This window comes from Polyergus mexicanus, unplaced genomic scaffold, assembly GCF_030449975.1.
Source record: "Polyergus mexicanus isolate NDT 795.1 unplaced genomic scaffold, iyPolMexi1.0 SCAF_2, whole genome shotgun sequence".
NCBI lineage: Eukaryota > Metazoa > Arthropoda > Insecta > Hymenoptera > Formicidae > Polyergus > Polyergus mexicanus.
The window spans coordinates 13,199,643-13,218,941 of record NW_027223322.1 but is presented as its reverse complement, the minus strand read 5'-3'; the positions used below and the strand labels follow the sequence as shown (position 1 = coordinate 13,218,941).

At 41.6% G+C, this 19,299-nt stretch overlaps 1 protein-coding gene across 1 annotated transcript; it reads left to right on the top strand.

Annotated features, from left to right (window-relative positions):
- Nucleotides 1-4,650: 4,650 nt before the first annotated feature.
- LOC138941876 (cilia- and flagella-associated protein 43-like) lies at nucleotides 4,651-18,947 on the top strand. Its single transcript, XM_070311813.1, has 12 exons — nucleotides 4,651-4,754; nucleotides 7,481-7,497; nucleotides 7,594-7,673; nucleotides 7,758-7,870; nucleotides 8,612-8,803; nucleotides 12,353-12,954; nucleotides 13,061-13,811; nucleotides 14,301-14,967; nucleotides 15,095-15,896; nucleotides 16,238-16,524; nucleotides 16,979-17,404; nucleotides 17,544-18,947. The coding sequence occupies exons 1-12, from the start codon at nucleotides 4,651-4,653 to the stop codon at nucleotides 18,945-18,947; spliced, it is 5,445 nt and encodes a 1,814-aa protein (XP_070167914.1).
- The last annotated feature ends 352 nt before the right edge of the window (nucleotides 18,948-19,299 follow it).

Here is a 19,299-nt window from a genome sequence, read left to right as displayed (position 1 = left end):
TTTTTATTTATTTAAAATATTGTATGTTATATTTAAAACATTCTCTCTAAACTTTATATCCTCTATAAAGACATTATTTGAAGAATTTGAAAACATTCATATCTATATAAATAATTCGTAAATGACATTATAATATTTGAGATATAACACTCTTTTAAATAAAATCAATATATCTTGTGTTACTGTTCTAATCAGTAACATTTTCACCGATTCAGTTTAAAACAACACGATTTATATTGTTAGACACATCTTTTATCCAGGCCGCTCTTATCTTTCGACAGTAATTTTCTCATTATCATTTATTATCGTAACATTTCTATGAACTAAAATTCAATTTTCATTTAATTGAAGGAAATAACCATTGCATATTGTAGCAAAAGTTTATATTACTAATTGTAATTATAATTTACTATTACAATTTATTGATATTCTTAATTATTACCATGCACATCACGGCGACATTCACGACCCGAATGACTTTGTATTGTCAAATTTATATACCGATTGTATCTACAAAATCTCATATATATGTTTGGCAAAAAAAGTAGAACATAAATCGTTATGCTTGCAATCACTTCGCTTTTTAATTTTATCTGAAAATTCGTATTTATTATAATTTATTTAAAATTTTATATATATATATATATGTATATATACATATATAATACCTACACATATGCGTGATCGGATCGATGTGGACGAGTTCGAGAATTTCCAGGACGGCATACATACAATGCGGATAGAGCGTGTGAGAAGTCTATGGGCGTGGGGGCCATTATGGAGATGGATCTTCCTTCGAATAAAGCTCGCAGGATGAGCACGGGAATAAGGGAGGAGAGACAGGAGGGTAGAAGGGGGGGGGGAGTGGGTAGTTTGAAGAGCCGCCACCGAGCTCGGAAGGAAAAGGGGCGGTGGGTGGTAGGAAAGAAGACGCGAGAAGAGCACGACAGAGAGAAAAGAGAGAGGAGAAACGCGGGGAGGGTGATAGTAGTGCTAGTCCCAGTGGATAGTTCGTGGTAATATATCACCCTCTTGTCGTCCGTGAGACGCGAGTAAGCCTGTCGGCCAGTATCCACCCACCCACCCACCCCTTCCGCCCCCGAGCACGAGGCTCCTAAGGTGTGAGAGGGAATCGATATCCTAGGTACGACGGACATTGCGCCCAATGTGTTTGGGTGATTCTCTTGGCTTTCATCCCGTGGAGAGAGATCGGGATCGATATCCTCCGAGGATTCGCGCAGTATCGCCGCGCAATTTGATCGATTTTTACTTCGGTTATGAATTAAATCTCCCGAAACTCATCATGTCTCCGTATATTTAAAAAAACTCGACATTCTCGTCTTCTCAATCAGAGGCATTAGTTTTTTCTTGGATTATTAAGAATGCGGATGTAATATTTGGAAGATTAAAAATGTTTTAGGACGAGAAATATTTTTTCAACGTGCGATTATGTTGATCTCGTATTTCATTAAGTTTTATATTCCTTTGTGGCATAATTGATAAGAAAAAAATATCAAATTAGAATCAAATATTATCAAAATTTGAAATTACAACTTTTTAAATTTTTAGCTCTTTTCATCAATATTCTTTCTTAATTGATAGTTTTATAAATGTTATTCTTTAATAAGAAGTTATTTTTTTGAAGTGATACGAGTAATTTGCACATGTGACAATTAATAATCATCGATTGAATCTTTCAATAATTATTTCGCTGCTCATCGACAGGTTGTTAAGAAAACTCTCGAAAAACCACGCATCAAGCCTTAGCTCTGTGTCAAGCAGTGCAACCTCCGTACCGTACCCTCTTTTATCCCTTGGAACGTACCGGAAATCCCTCGCGCCACCCGCGAGCGGTCTGATACTTTCACGAGCAACAACGGGGAGGCGGACGCAGAGGCGGCGGCGGTGGTGGCAGCGAACGCGGTTTAATCAAGGAAAGGAGACTGAGGTAGATGTAGGGGTGAGTGGATGGAGGGACAAAGCATGAGGGGTTCCCGAAGGAGGAGCATAAGGAGAGGATGAAAAGGGTGATCGGGTGGTAAAGGAGGAGAAGGGAGTGAAGAGGAAGGTAGTGGCAGCAGGACCGGGGAGGGTGGAAGGTAGAGGTTGTGGAACCGTGGATCGATGTGTCGCCCGTGTGTCCAGCGGGTCGCGAGCGCTTGCGCTCTGACGTCTTCTCTCTCTCTCTTTCTCTCTCTTTCTATTTATATATCTCTCTGCTCTGTCCTCTCTCTCTCTCTCTCTCTCTCTCTCTCTTTCCTCCGTTTAGTGTCTGCTCGAGTTTCTGATTCGCCGAGAGCGCGGTGACAACTCCTCTCCGAGTTTGTCACTCGACGATCCTCGACTCCCCCGCACGTCCTTTTCGTCCAGAGTCCCCCCCGTTCTCGTACCCTTCCCCGAATCCGGTCGCGCTATTGTTCCTTTCCCTCCGGCGCTGTGTCGCCAACGAAACCAAACGTTGGTCGTTGACGGGGACCCGCCGACGCTTCCCTCCGTAGTCTGCGACAGATTCCTGCAACCGTCACCGCCCTTCGTAGGTGGGGCTCTTGCTGGAAGCCTGGCTTTCATTTCGTTAAGTTTCTTCAAGTCGGGCTTGAGAGTAGGAGAATAGAATAAGATGAGAAAAGTGATAAAAAAATACATACATATATATTTATATACATAGGCGGAGCATACGTCGAGTGAGACCGTCAGCGAGAGATTTGTTTTGTCTATTCCATGACAATAAAATATTTTATATACAATATAACGCATACATGAAATACTGAAAAAATACAGTCGTCTTCCTGTGAAAAAAATTTGGCACTTTAATTTAATTTTGATATTTACAATATTCAACACAAAATAAAAATATTAAAATTATTTTATAATATGTAATATAAAGAAAAGAGAGAAATAATATATATGTATATAATTCATATTTTTTTTAACAAACTAAATCTTTTTCTCTCTTTCTTTACCTTTCGAATGTATGAAATAAGAAAATGGAAACAAAACAAAAATAATTGTGTCAATTTTTTCAAATATATCGTTGTGGTTGCAATCGATTTAATACAATAATATCACTAAAAGTATTCTATTTATTTCTTTCAAGTTAACAAATTAACGTATCCAAATCATGAAATGTCTGCTTCACTGATTGTGATACATACTGTGATTTCAATTTGTGATAAATATCATTTCTTGCGTCATCGATCATTCGATGACGGTCGCGTAAAATGTCACCTGATTTTTCGGCGAATCAGAGCTGACGTTTCACATTAGGCACTTCCCCCGAATTACGAGCGGAGACACGTGTATGGGATTTTCTCGCCATGCTGTACTTGCGTCCTTCTCGATTCAGAATGTCGTTGTCCCATGGTCCCCACTACAAAGCAACACCGGCGACAGCCGGGATTGGTCGATAAGGGCGAGATTGGGGACAAGGGCGTGGTTGCTCTCCATTGCGTCTTTCGATAATTATACAGCTCAAACTATACGCACACGTTTGTCACTGAAACGTCGAATTACGACTTTTTTGCACTTAATAACATCATTGATTTTTAAGCTACTATAAATATTTTCATAATATTAAGGAAGAATCTCTCATCTCTTATTTTACGTTTCTTCGTCCTTACCTAAACATTTTGGCATTAATACTCGATGCATCTTACAATAACTGTAGAGCGAGCGCTCTCTGTTTAAATTAAAAAAAGAAAAATTTATGTGTCACTGACATTTGCTCCAGTACTTAAAGAAATCCATGTCACTGTCACGATTGAGAACGCGAAATTCTTTCGATACTAATGTTCTATTTGGAGCTGTTCCACCATAATATAGAATAACCATTTTTCAAGACTAGAGTAGTGGGCTTTCAACACGCCATTAAGCATGCACATAAAGGAAATCGAGTTTACGACAAGATGAAACTTGAATTAGGTCAAACACGAGTACCACCGCACGTCCTGGAGTTTATGTGAATTTAGAGATCGAAACGTTCAATATGCAATTTTTTAAAAGATAGAAACAAATTTTTTGGATTGATCAGTCGAATTAACTTCAATGTAAAACGCGTGAGGCATTTACGTTCGAAATGTAAGATCGAGATCGAATTGAAATTTTACGCCCTACATTTTTCGTGTTGCACGAAATTAAAGATCCTGCTTTCAATAGACCCAACTTGCAGTCGTCTTGTTGTTTCAGATTTCGAAGGGGACGTGCATATTGCTCCAGACTTGCGTGCGTTAAATTGGCTATCCGTTGCTAATAGGCGTTTGTTCGCCGCAAACGCCTGCGCTTGCTTCTTTATTTATCATTCTTCCCTTATTTAAGAGGATACTTTATTTATGTTCCAGAACTATATTATATCAAGGTGCTACAGAGAAAGTGCACACCGATTCAATATACCATCTTATCTCGCGGCGCAAATCAGTAGTCGATTTTTCATGATTTGTTTTTATGATAAATAAACGTAAAAATGATATGTAATCGTATTATAAGGATTGTAAATTTATTCGTCAAAATTTTAATTATATATCACTTCTTAAATTTTATAAAAATTTGAAAATTGCTCATCTTTTGATATGGAAGATACTTAAAGATATTAATCCGTTTAACGAAGATACAGATAAATAAATAATGAAAAATAAAGAAGCAGACGGTTCTTTCAAGATGCTGGAACGCTCATCGATGATGGAGCTGAGTTGGAATTTCGCGATTTACAGCATGGAACCGATGTGCTTCGTCGTTTGCGGTCGCTTACAAGGGTCCGACTGGTACGCGAGATGAGGTGGGGGAGCGAGACAGGGGGCAGCAACGGGGGCGTGTTGAAAATGCTCTCACGGCAAGCGGGCGAGAGAACGAGCCAACATGGGGCCTTGCCGTGTCGCGGGATAATTGGGACACCGTGTATTATCGCTTGCGTGCCATATACGCGGTGCGCGGTGTGTGATTGGATAGGCGGAGATGGGTCGCGCGAGATAGCTGACCCTAACCAAGGTGGAAGACCGACTGCGGGGGTATATCTCGGAGGACCATCTTCTCCATCTGCAGCGGCGTTACCTATCTACGTCACGGTTGATGCATGGCGTGGGCGTTCCTGCGTTCGTACTCAGGGGTTCTCATTTAATTATCGGTCAACCCCATTGGCCCTTCCTTCCCCCGAGACTCACACGATGTGAAATTTGCCTCCGATCCAGGCGAACAAAAATATTTTCTATCTGAATTGCTAGAAATATCCCGTATTTTTTTCTATATTTTAAAATCATTCGGCTCAAATGTGTGAAATTTGCATCAGGATTCGGAAGAAGAAAAAAGTTTTAAATTTGTAATTATTATATAGACATAATTCTATAGACATGATTCTTATACATATACATTAATGTCACGATTATACGACGCGATTACTCACCGATAAAAATCTCGTATTTTCGGCGCTATTCAATGTGTTAAATTGGATTTCTCTTCCAACAATCTCTCCCTCTTCGAACGAGATTAATCTAATCGAGAGTCTCTGTCGCGATGAAGAAGAAATTGGATCTTATATTAGAAACGTTTAGCGATTCATTTTTAGTTTATTTCAACTCGACCGCGTTTCTATCGAAAAGCATATTTTATTTACGATTGTATTAAAAAAATATTAACAATTTTAGTAAACAAGTATTGCAATTTTTATTACTGAAATATTATTAGGATTATTTTGTCTATATATAATATATAATTTATAATAGCTTTACCCCGATCTTGCAATTATTAAAGAATAATTATTATAATAATTATTCCTATACGGCCATGCTTTCCTCGAGACGGGAGTTTTACTTTAGTACGAAACCTCCGTTTAGCCCTCCTGATTCTATTCATTCACCGCTATTGCACGCGGTCGATTATAAATTATGACGTTTGGCGGCGCCCTTTGACGACCGCGGCCGCGAGTACAATGTGGCGGTTTATGGGCGCGTGTGAACACGTGCGTATGTGTGCGATCATCCCCCTATCCGTAATGGTGAGTACGACGAGTCAGCCCTATACGCACGCACATACGACAGGGGGTGGGCAGGGAGCGGGTGGCGAGACGAGAGTCCTCATTAACTGGTTATTAATAGCTTGGCCTGCTCATATTAATGACAGACGCATCTGCTTCTTATATATCTACCTGGCGTGTATATATATATATATATATATATATATATATATATATATATATATATATATATATATATACCGAGCCTCTCTCTTCTCTCGGCTCTCTCTTCCTCGCCTCTTCGTCAAACGGTCGACATTTTTAGCGTACTCTCTCTCGCGCGTGAAAGAGTTTTGATCGTCTATCTTGTTAGGTTGTAAGTTACAAACCGCCGGTATGGATAATAATTATAAAGATACGCCGTACAAACTTTTCAGACAAATGTTTCTCGAACAAAGAAGACACAATTCAAATTATGGTATTTTTGAATGGACACTGTAAACGCAAATGTAGACTGTGAATACGGTACACAGGCCAACATATACATCTCTTCTCGTAGTTCATTTTTTCATACGTAATCGTTAATTCATCGAGCGATTTAACGACGCTATATCATCCATATATAACGTAATATCAATTGCATAAAGAAATCATACCGAGTTATAGAAATATATAATTATAATACAGCAAGAATGACGTTTATCGAGGTTATCAACGAGTCGTTACATTCCTCGTCCGCAATCATCGGCCGATTAGCGTCGCCGATGGGAAGATCGCGAGTATACCTCTGTGGACCAATCTCGGTTTAATCAAAATTGCTTTTTTTTTTTCATTTACTAAAGTTGTATTTTTTCGATCTTTCTCTTTCTCTATGTATCTCTTTCGCCGAATCTGATTAGCTTCAGGCATCGTCGAGTCACCGTCCGCTTCTGGTGGTACAAGACGTGATAAATCGTGGCGTTCGCGGAGCGACATTCAGTAGCCTCGCGATGTAGCTCGCGTTCCCCAATTTAAACGGTATTCAAGGCGGCACAATGAGCCCGGTAGCTCATATGTCACCGCGACGGCTCGGCTTCGCCGCTTCTTTTGTCGGGGCTTCACACAGTTACAGGTCGCAGGGCTACGGCGGATAGATCCATGAACACCGTGAACATTTAAACGCGCTGTGTGCTCACCATCAGATGAGGCGCAAAGAAGGCGCGAGCGAACGCTAATTGACGTACCGACTCGACGCGTTGTGTGTGGTCGAGGGTTTATTTTAAGCCGACGCGTTGTTTAAACGAACGCGCATACCAATGAAAATTTGTCGCGATAGAATTAACTTTTCTCGATCATTATGCATTGAAAATCGAAAATTTTATTAACCTGATAGATCACACATCTTTTTTGCATTTTGAAATGGGACTTGATAAGGAGAATAAAAATTAAGATTATACATGGATTAGTGGCGGACTCTCTTCGAACTAGTTGAAAACCACGTCTGCCAAATACTAAAGATTAACGACAAAAAAGACTATATCCTATATACTATATCCGTTTCAGGCTCAAGCGCGGACGGGGTCTGTCCGCTCCTAGATGATCGGGCGTTTTGGCGCGACGTAACACAACTCGGCAATGTAATACTCGGCTTAGATGAACACGATGGATGATCGCAGCTGTTGGTGAGGACGATACCAAAAGTCGGCAGCTAGCCGAATCTATGCAAGGGTTGTTATTATCTCGTATGGCCGCGCGAGTAAGAGAGGAGCGGACCCAGAAAGGGGGCCAGGGGACGTGTAATTTGACGTTTAGCGATTTAAACGTTTGTCTGTGATTACAGCGACACATCTATAATCTACGCGCGCACGGTCGGTCTCTCTTCGGGGGCACCCTATGCGTGTGCAACGCACGCACGGCGGCCGAAAGACGCAGCAGCTGCTTCATCGAGCGGAGGTGAATCTCCCGGCGTGGCGGGCGGATTCTCTCTATCTATCTATCTATCTATCTATCTATCTCTTCCATCTATTTTGTCGATCGCATCTTTTTTTATTAGCCAAGACGCTCTCTACGCCTGGCAGTGCGCCGGCGCTATCGCCGATGCAAATCAGAACTCTATTCGTAATGGGAGTAGCGTTTTGGTCGTGTTCGAGTGGTCCGCCAGACTCTCCTTCGGATAAAAATGGAAATCAAATTACTAGGCTAGACGCACAACCAAGTGAACGATCGGTTTCGCCGAGTGAATGACCATTGAATCTAGGCTTATCTATATCTGTGATCACATACACTTAAAATTATGTCGAATCCGAATACTTCTGACGACAAAGATGATATTTTGCAAGGATATCTCGTCGCTTTTTTATGATATCATAATGTTTAATACGTGATGTTGTGATAAATAGTTACTGTAAGTAGTATCTATAATACTTTGATTTTTTGTATTTTATGCTGCGAAAAATAATCAGGAAAATTCTTCCTTATAAACGCGTGTTATCGTTTAATTAGTATGTAAGATTTTTAAGAAACGCATTTGTGCAAACATAGAATTTTAGATTTTTTATAATCACTGACACTCGATTTATTTCGCAGAATCATCGGAAAGAATAATAGTCCTATAGTCGGTTTCGAGCGTTTTGTACATACCATATTTAAGTTCCGCGTAATAACAAGTATTAATCTCTATTCATGCTATGCTAGGTTCCATTGGTCGAAAATTAGCGAGGCGCCTACAAATTTACCGCAAACCTTTTCCTCGTTTTACGGAAATCTGTTGGCACTGTTCGTATCTTGGAGCGACAAAAACATTCGGGCTCGTGAGAGACTTTGGCCGTTGTTGGTCCCGTCAGCGTCATTCCGTGCGTTATGGTGCCGGATACTTGGTGAAAAGGAGTAGGGGGGAAGGGGGAGGAGAAGGGCCGGACCCGGCTTTCTCGCGACCGTTGGCGTGATACCCTTTTTCGACAACGATCATCCTCGAAGGCCTCGGCTCGGTATCACACGCTTCCCTCTCCCCCTCGATATTTCTTACCTACCTACCCCTCCCCAATCGTGCTACGCAAACCTGAGTTCGGCGTAAGTGCGAATTCTTTCTTTTTCTCTCGTTCCCTTTCGTTGGGCGGACGTGATTACTGGGAGGCCGAGGAGTTCTAAGCTGCTGCTCGTTTCTCCGGAGCACGGACATCTCTGCGGAGGAGGAGAAGGAAGAGAAGAAAGAGAAGAAGAAGAAAAGGAGGAGGAGGAGGAAGGAAGAGATCGGGTTGTTGCGATGATACAGAGAGGAGCGAGAAAGATGCGCCCGAGTACGGATGGAGGGATGGGAAACGGGAGAGAAGCAGCAGCGATCGGCGGAGGGTCGGGGGTGTACAAGAGCAGAGGTTACTTTTAATGTCTCGCGTCACGCAGCCCAAGGCACCGTGGAGCCTCGCCTCGTCCTCCTTACTAATTTGGCGCCAATTTCCAGGCAACCACCCGAGCAAAAACTAACCGAACCATATACCGCTCTCCACTCCCCCCCCCCCTCCCTTCACTCCTCTCGCGGTATACGTACACGTGTATACCGTGCACTTGGACGCGGGGCTCTGATTAAATGCTACTTCGCCGCGTTTCGAGTCGTATCCTCCTTCCTCTCTCCTTCATCTCGCAGCCTCCCTCTTTCTCTCTTTCTCTCCCCTATCTCTCGGGCGGCGCGGTTTCCCACACTGCACGAACGATGTGATACGGGACGGACGGGGGTTGCTCGTCGCGCAGCACGTGTGCGTGCCGGCTATGGAACGATCGCGGCGCGTATACGCACACGGATGATGCTCCTTTGGCTGTGCCGCTCGGATCACTATTTTTCTTCTGCCGTCCTCGCGAGGCGCGCGCGCCTTTCCCCGGGAGTCAATGTACGAGATCGCAAGACTAAACGCTAAAATTACCGACGAATACACCAGCGTTGAGCGATCACGCATAGCCTACGTGTAGAATATCTCAACTATCTGGATGTATCCGTCTTCCGCGTAAAAGTAAAAAAACTATAACATCGTATAAAATTACACCAGCCAATGATACAATTACTCTCTCGAAGCTTTATATTTTCTATACATAATTCTTTTTTTAGCTTGTATTTGCATAAATTTTCTTATTTATTTAAAAATTTAATTTGTTCAAATTAATTTGTTCAATATCAAACCGGAGGGAATTGTTATTTAAAGTATTCTACATAATGATGCGTCTGAATGAAATGTTACAAGTGATTGAAATATCGCACGTAAACATGGATAAAGGAATCAAATGATTCCTCTCCGTGCAAAGTGCATGATGTAGCGTCGGATTCCCACGCGACGCGGTCTAAGCGGTCGGAGAGACAACGCCGCTCGTTGTTCACCGGCACTCGTCAATAACGCCGCCGTTGGGTTATGCAAATACAAATCTCAGCGGGTGTCACTTTAATGGCGAAACGACGGCGTTCGGCCAGCGCGAACGACGCCGCGAACGAAGCGAGTGCTCTCTTCGGCTGCGGATACGCGAGGATACGAGATCAGACGGTCTCAAGGTAGGCAGTCAGTCAGTCAGTCAGTCAGATTGCCGGTCAGAGAGGGCAGCCAGGACCAGATCGAAGGGGAGGGAAAGAAAGAAAGGGAGGACAAAACGAAGAGAGAAAGAGAGGGAGAGAGAGTGAGCGAAGGGAGAACGCTTGGCAGGTATCCACGGGCAGTATATCACGTGGCAAGGATAAGTTTTTGATCGGGCCTTGCTATACGGATGACTCCCTGCTGGTTGACCTCATCACGCTACGCTATAGGGGGGTCTTTATAAACCACCATCGACTGCGCGTATCCTAATCACCTTTTGTCTTAAGCCTGCCAAACTCTTTCTTCGAGAGAGGGCGACTGGCGTGCTGACCCATCTGTCGAAGGAACCAAATATTCGTCGTCGCCACGATGTACACAAAATACTCTTCTTGACGCAAAGTCCAAAGTTACATTCTTAGGCAATGATTATGAGCGAATGCGTATGTATAATGTAACGAATGAGCTTTTATTTTTATATTATACGAAAAAGGCAGGACGATGTTTATAAGCTCAAAATTATTGGTCTTTTTTAATACGTTTACGTCAAACATATGTTCATAAGAATCTTTCAAATCATACGATTATTGAAAAATATTATGCAATAATATATAAAATTTCACATTAATTATCCAGTCTTATTTTTTAAAGTAAATCTATTTATGCTTAATTTATTCTAATAGTGCGCATTCCCGATTCTGGATCTCCGGTATTTTCGGTAAAATAATTTTAACTACTCATTTCTTTTTGTTTCTGAAGCGCAACTTTATTGAGCTGAATCGATAAAGCGTGAATGCCTCGTTTCAATGGGAATAAATCCATCTTCCGTCAGAATCTTTTAAAACACAGTTAGATAATAAATATGAAGGATGTTGCCAGAGAATAGTTGTCATTAGTTGAATTGACCAGAGACAACGGAGACGCAACAGTTAAACAGGTAATTCTCGGTTGAATGCCTTCCACTTCGTCGTTAATAATATGTTGGACGAATGAATGGACGTCATATCTTTTATCGCTTTTAAAAGACGTCACTTGCCACTGACATATTGTTGTATTGTGGAGGAAGCAGATCTTTTTTTTTAATTTAAAAACTTTTCTTTAAATATACTATAATATAATATTGTAGAAATTATTGTCATCGATTTTTAACAGACATTGAGCAAATTGTATATTTTAATTTAGTAAGATAAATCTTTTTAACGAGACAAAATTATTATTAAGTGCAATATTTAATAGTTAAAATTCATATCTCATATACTCGGTGCAAAATATTTGACTTAAATTTCCTTTTTTTTTTTATTATGAAAAAGAAAGCCTTTATATAACGTAATGTTGAGCAACTGTGTTGAGGTTTCAGATTTTAACGCGTTGTTGCCCTCACAATAGAGAACAATAGAAACTTTTAACCCCATAGGAAATTAGTCTCGAATATTGCCAAGGGCAATAAAAAGTTTGTCGATCGGGGCAGTAGCGTTGAATAATATGCTTTAAAAAGATCTGATCAAAAATATTTTGCTGAGAAATTAAGGATCAACATAAATTAACGATATATGATTATAAGCAAGAAGTCAGATTATTTGAATGAATTAAATATCGAAAATATAATTGGAGAATGCGACTTTTGTTTTTATGAGAAAAATATAAAGAAAGTAACAATCATAATACTCTTTGTCATTTTAACGATATATTTTTATCTATCAAAATTACTTTATTATTTATCAACGTAGTAAGAATTTTTTAATTTCACTCCGTAACAATTATAATTGTCGAGCTAGTCAAGAGCCATCGTTGCTGATTCAATTTGTTTGCGATACGTTTCTTTTTTTCAGCTGTTATCAATGCGAGATGATAAGTCCTTCTAGGTTATAATCAATTAATAATTTATTAGTTATCACTATCACAATCGTCGCAAAAAGTTCGCGCGGATGGATCAAGCTATTAGTTACTCACCCTGCTGGATACGCGGTAGTATAATCGAGGAAATAATTTGGATCGGCGAGGACGTGCTTGCTTGGTGCACCGGTTTGTACATCGTGTTTTTTCACGTCGTCAAGAGGCGGCAAACGTTGCGTTGGTGTTGGAACAATGCGACCGGCGATGGTGCTCGTTGCATATCCAGTCACGTGTCCTCGCCAATTTTTGCCTTCTCCGAGAGATCGCTGAATCCGCGAATCTTCGTCCTCGCATATCCCTCGATGACGAAGATCTGCGAGTGCGTTCAAGGATGCGAAAGCGGTTACTTGGCGATCGCGTTCACGTCCCGCGATCATCTCGTGTCGTTGGGCTCTTACCCGAATTTCCCGATGATCGTGTGGTGTTGGAGAACGGGTGAGAAGATCGCGATCGTGGATACGCCTATACGCGATGAAGTCGGTCAGATAATCAGAATAACTCAGATGGGACGCACTGTCATTGGTCAAATGGGAAAGACCTGCGGAAGACTGCTCACCTGGGAACTCGATGTTATCGGCAAGACTATCATCCTGAAAGGCACGTGATTTTATTTCCAGAATAATTTTAATCCTTTCAAGTATAACGGTACTATATATATATCTCAGTTGAAGATCTTAAAATATGCATATATTTCTTTGCAAAGATCACGAAGTAAAACTACCACAGGAAGCTATGATATTCGATATCAGTTGGTGTCCCACGTCGAATCAGCCTTTATTGGCCATCACCGATAAAGATGGTCACGTATATTTGAGCGATTACGACGGCGCTAATATTCACCGCATAGTTGTTTCGCAACGCTGCGGAATCTGCGTGGATATCGAGATACCGGCTGTGTGCTGGTTTCGCGAAGGGATTATTCTCAGGACGACTTTCTGTCAAATTCGTTATTTTAAAAAGGAGCCGGAAACTAACGTTTGGCGCAAACAGTGGTACGTCAAGTCAGTCTACAAGCCGCATATATTGGTCGCGCATCCCTTCAGAAATGATTGGTTCTTCTACTACACTCTCGAGGGATACCTAATGCAGATGATCTTGTCTGAAGACACAGGCACCATACCAACAATCTATAGACACTTGCACTATGGCGGTAAATATCAGTTCGTCGATTTCCTGTACCCTTGGTGTCATCATCTCGCGGTGACAGACGAACTCAAGGAGTTGACCATTCTCGAATGCTATAGCGGTAGCGAAGTCTCGAAAGTAGACCTTGATATCGAAGGCGTTATATCTGCTCAAACGTCACATCCGGACGATCCATTGATCGCCGTTATCAGCGATCAAGGTGAGATGACAATCGTGGGTGTCGCTAATCCGGAACAACCAACGATACTGACATATTTTTGTCTTCAGAGAAAATTCTTGGATCTCATAAAATTTTCTCCCTCCGGCAAGTAAGCTTAAGATAATTCGTACCAATTTTATAAATTTAATTATATAAAATTTGTAATATTATTAAATTGTTAATATATACCGTTCATAATAATAGCGATAGATTTTAATCAAGGATTTCTTTCATTCTTATTTTATATCTTTACAACATCTAGCGCGATAATATTTTAATATACGAGATTAAGAAAGAAAATTTTTACCTATCTAATTTCTAATAAAACAATGTATGTATTACATAGATAAAATTGAAACACGTGAGAATGCTCTCTGTGTATCAGTTTATTATATTTCACAAACTGTGCTTTTCTGTTACGTAACCGTTAATTTTCCATGTTTCGTTCCCATAAACAAGAGGGCACGTACATTCACAGCCGCGATAGCCTCTCTTTTAAATATACCTCCGCCAAACATATTTAGTTTCGAGCATCGATAAACGCGCGTTATTTCAATGAATTATACACCTCTCACTGGTCGATTTATGTTGCCGGCAGATTCCTGATTGCCGCGCAAAAGGATGCGGGCAATTGCTATTGCATAGACTTACGGCGCGACAAGCCATGGAACGTGATGGCGCAGCTCAGGACGAAGAGGCGCCTCGTCGACGTGGTACTGCACGACGACGAGGCTCGTGGGAGTTTGAAAGTGTTCGTGCTCTGCGTCAAATACGAGCTGTGCTCTGCGGCGGGTCACCAGTTTCTCGTGTACGATGTTTCGTACGACGACGTGTCGCAGCAAGGTCGTCTTATTGACGAGATCAGCAGCACGGTGACACTGCCGGTGCTCTTCTGCGAGTTGTCTCATGCGCCGGACGGTGGTTCGTTGTTGATAGGCTCGCCTTATCTCAAACGACAACTGTACGCGTTCGAGTTGCAGCGGGAGTTCAAGATCGTGACCTTGGTAGACGCGGTGCTCACGGGCCATCACGTTCGGCTCGCCCGCGTCTTTGCCGATCGACGTTGGATCGTCACGTGTGCCTACGACGGATTAGTTATCGTCCGCGACAGAACGATACATCAGATTGTCGCCGCGGTGCCGGCGCATCACAGGCTCGATTCAGGTAGCCGAAGGGCGATCATCGATCCCGATGGTAGTACTGTAGTCGCTATTGGTCAAGATGGTTCTCTGATCGCGGTGCGCGTTCATCGTAAGAGTAAAAAGGTATATGTTAATATAGCTGGCAATGATTTTTTATTCTCTTTTAATTAATTGCATTTAATTTAATTTCTCTCTTATTGTACTATTCTTATTTATGAAATAATCTTGACAATTTTTGTTTGTAGTATAGGAGAGCGAAGCGTTATCGTCTACGATCGAGACCAAAAGTGTTTATCCAGTAAATCACGGATGGTACGAGGAGCAGAAAGAGAAGATACTATCCGATTACGCCTCTCTGGATTCGGCGATTCGTGCCTCGTTGACTCGTACCAGACAGGATTTCTCAACAGCCGACGAAAAGAAATACGGATCCTGGGAGCAATGGCGAGAGGAAGCGCAACTGGAGAAAGAGGCAAAGTTTTACGCCGCGAAGAAGGCTGCCATTATGAAGGATCTGGAGACCTTGAAAGCTACCGTAACACAGCTTCTCGATGCCAACGAGACTTGTCCGGAGATAGAGAGACTGCCAGTATCCGCGTTCGATCTAAACAAGATGGGCCGCGATCAGAAACTGAAGACGGCCAAAGACGAGCGCGAGGACATTCGTATGGAGCTCGAGCATCTTTGCGCTTCGACGAATCGTGTGGCCAACTGGATCAAGACAACCTTTTGGGATCCGCAAATCGTGCTTGGTCGCTCGATATTTTCCTTCCGTGGTGATACAGAAGTGACGAATTATCCGCTGGTCGAGGAAGATCCATATTTCAAGGACCATTTACAATGGTCGCAGTTTGCCAGGGATACGATGCGTACCATCGCGGAAGATACTTTCCAGCCATGGCGCAGTTACACGGAACATCAACTTCGAACAGAATTGAGTAAATTCGTCAAAGTGTGTTATAGAGATAAGATATGCAGAGTGATTATGCTCCTCGAAGAAGAGGAGCGCGTGATCGATCCTGAGGAGCTGGCGGAAATGCGGACGGTCGAAGGTAAGATAATGATTGCAGCATTATATCGATATACGTTATCGTTGTCGCGACATTTATTGCAAAAAATCAATGCTTAAATTTATTAAAATTATTAAACAATTACTTTTTACACTAATATTTTAATGCTTTTTTTTTATATTTCTTCGCCTTACATTTTGCAGCATTTTTATTTTTTAGAGATAATAAAAAATGTGATTTTGCAAAAAGATGAAAATAAAAAATTCAGATTGAACGCAAAAGATTAAGAATTTTAATTTTGTTTTGCATGAAGCTGCGAGTGTATTCGTAATTTTCCATTTTATTCGATTAAGTCTCGCTAATCGCCTGGAACTCGTTCGCAGGCATGACGACGCATCGGTTCGTCGAGCAATCGCCTTACTATTACACGCAGATGGAGTCTTACGGGTTCGCGCACGTGACGTTAAACGATCGTTATCTGATGCACGATTATGACAAGCTCCGTGTCTACTTCAACGAACTCTTCGACGACATGTATGCGGCGAAGGAGCGGGAAATAAGCGCAATACAGGAGAGGAACGAGAGGATACGTCATATAGATTCCGAGCTGAGGATAATGTTCGGTGAGAGCCTGCTGCGGGTTCCTGTTGATCCGCAGTGGCATCCCAAGGTAAATACGTGATGCGAACATTGCTTCTACAATATCAGATGCCCCAGAAGCCGCGATCTTAATTGCCGGAAGAACGAGAGCCAATTTTTTTATGACTGAGTTAGAAAAATTAAAGGAAAGTCTTTCATTGTACTTCTTTTATTTCAACTTGAAAAATAATGATTAAAAGGAAGCAAACTGCAATATATTTTATATATCTATATAATAATTTTGTAAATAATTGCGCGACAAATATTTCCTTGCAAAATTGTGCTAGTTTCAACGAATATTTTGCGCTTTATAGACGTCATAGAATCGAAAATTTTACAAAATTTATAGTATATAAAGATTAAAATTTTAAATATATATATATATATATATAATTTTCCTTCTATCATAATACAATAAAAATAATTGCTCAATTATAATTCTAAGTAACAGGCCATTTATGATATGCAAATACGATATTTATTAGGAGAAAGTAGAGAGTATTATTCAAGTGCTTCGTGAAGAGGTCAAGGCAAAACCGTATGTATCATCATCGCAGCAGGAAATTCTGGACAGGCAAGCGATGGAAGCTGAACGAATCAAACAATTGTTGCTGGCCGATGATTTTCGCGAACGCGCTCTGACGAAGATGATGGACGGCGTACTGGAAATGCGTTGGGAAGAGACCATCAAAATAGATGTGCGTAAGCCCGCGTGCATGTTGGAAAAACAACCGGAGCAATATACGTCTGACGATATCAAAGCCGTAAAGAAGTACGAAGCAGATGTGGAGGCGCTTCGACAGGAGCGCGAACGTTACAAAAGAATACTCGAGGCCGATTATGCCAAAATCAGCGGACTTCGGCAAGAGGGCATCGACAAGTTTGATGCTAAGCTAAACGATTTTTTTCAGGTCTCTCTCTTCCGTCGATTTTGACTTTTGATTATCGGTTCATCAATGACCGTGAATTAATTTTTCTTTTACGCTACATAGTTTTATATCGATTGAAAATGTCGCATTCTCTCGAATAATCTTATCGTTTGCTTTATAGTTGAAGTTAAAAATCGAAGCGGCGATGAATCAACTGAAGCTACGACATATTCGCGGTCGTATACGAAGCCTGTCGCGGATCAAGGCTATAGAAGAAGATGACAAGGTAAAACGAGAGATATCCGAGAAATCTCGTTACGAAGCCGTGCTGGAGAAACATGCGCGGAAGCTACACGACATCTATCAGGATTTTCTCACGCAACACGACGTACTCTGTACTCGTGAGAAAGCAATGGCGAAGAAGTTACAGTACGAATTTGCTGCACTGTCAAAGGTCAACATGGAGCTTCTCGAACGACAGTATAAACGAAGGCCGAAGGTGTCCTTGAAGAATGTTGTTGCCAGGGATCTGCTCACTCTCGCGCAACACCTTATAGATCACACTAAATCGGCTTATTTACCGACTGATTGCGCGGATTACTTGAAGATCCTCGAGAATCTCGACGCGAGACCCGAAGGATTACCGCAGTCGATCGATGATAATCATTGGAATCACTTTATCCAATCGCGTCGCCAGAAGATCAACGTGGAACTGAAGATCAAAGCTCAACAGCTGGAGATAACCCTGGTGGAGCAGACGATTGCAGTATTCGAGCACAAGATCGACGCTTGCAAATCGAGCGCGGACCATCTCAGGAATCGATTGAAGAGAACGAGGGACGAGCGGGTGTTGCACGAGCAGGATACCGAGGTGCAACTGGTACTCAAGAGGGGTCAGGTGGAGCTGGAACTACAGGGTGAACGACGCGATACCGCGGATGCTATTTTGATACCGCGTAACGAGATCGAGCGAGTTAACGAGCACATTATCGCCGCGGGAGCGCGCAAGCTGGATGTCTTGAAGCGCACGATCGACTTCCGCCATGGAATATTGTCGCTCGAATGGGAACATCGTTGCCTGAGAACGCGCTTCAAGGAACTGGAGGAGGATATGCACTTTCTGAAGGATGTCACGGTCACTCGAGATATGCGAATGTACCTGAAGAGGAAGGCGAAGGGACTGCGCGATGATAAAACTGCGGTGCGTCTCGAGAAGGAACTCGAGATCGCGAAAAAATCTTTGGACAAAGCGTTGTCCAAAGAGATGAATAAGCTGGAAAATCTCCGACAGAAGATCACTTGCGTAAAGAAAAAGAACGCCGAACTTGATCGAACTATCACGGAGATGAACGTGGCGAGATGGGAATTGGAGTATCAACGTGATATCGATGGAGAAACAAGACAATACCAGCATATGGATCGGAAGATGCGTCTGTTTAAGCAGCGATCCGATCTAATCAGGAAGCTTCAGGGTAATTATGCTGAACTGTTGGTGTTACAGATCGAACACGAATTATTACAGCTACGAACGTATCCCACGTTGAAATGCTTTGAAACATTGGATGATAAAGGTAAAATATGTTAATAAATAAATATATTTAATCTTTTGGACCGTTTTGAGATCTGAGAATTAAGAAGACATGCTTCGAAGAAGATGAAGAAGAATTTAGTAACCTGAATATAACGGTTTTTATAGAGAAAAAAAGAACTGCTTTCAAGATTTGTTTCTTTTAATAGACCATATTACATGTACCATTTTTCATTTTCAAAACAATTAATATCGGAAAAATTTCAAACAATAGTTGAAACACATTCTTCCGTAGTACTTGTGGCCGTTCCTTAGGTATACGTCGCATTATCTTAATCTTCGTCAAGTAATTTAATTAAGTTTATAAATAAGCCTGCATCTCGCACTCCTAGAAACTACGGGGGAGCTA

Excerpts from the sequence above, each read along its gene's own strand:
- LOC138941876 (XM_070311813.1), top strand. The coding sequence starts at position 4,651 with ATGCTGGAACGCTCATCGATGATGGAGCTGAGTTGGAATTTCGCGATT. Across the intron at positions 12,955-13,060 it reads CAAGACTATCATCCTGAAAG|ATCACGAAGTAAAACTACCA; the intron begins GCACGTGATTTT and ends TTCTTTGCAAAG. Across the intron at positions 15,897-16,237 it reads GGAAATGCGGACGGTCGAAG|GCATGACGACGCATCGGTTC; the intron begins GTAAGATAATGA and ends ACTCGTTCGCAG.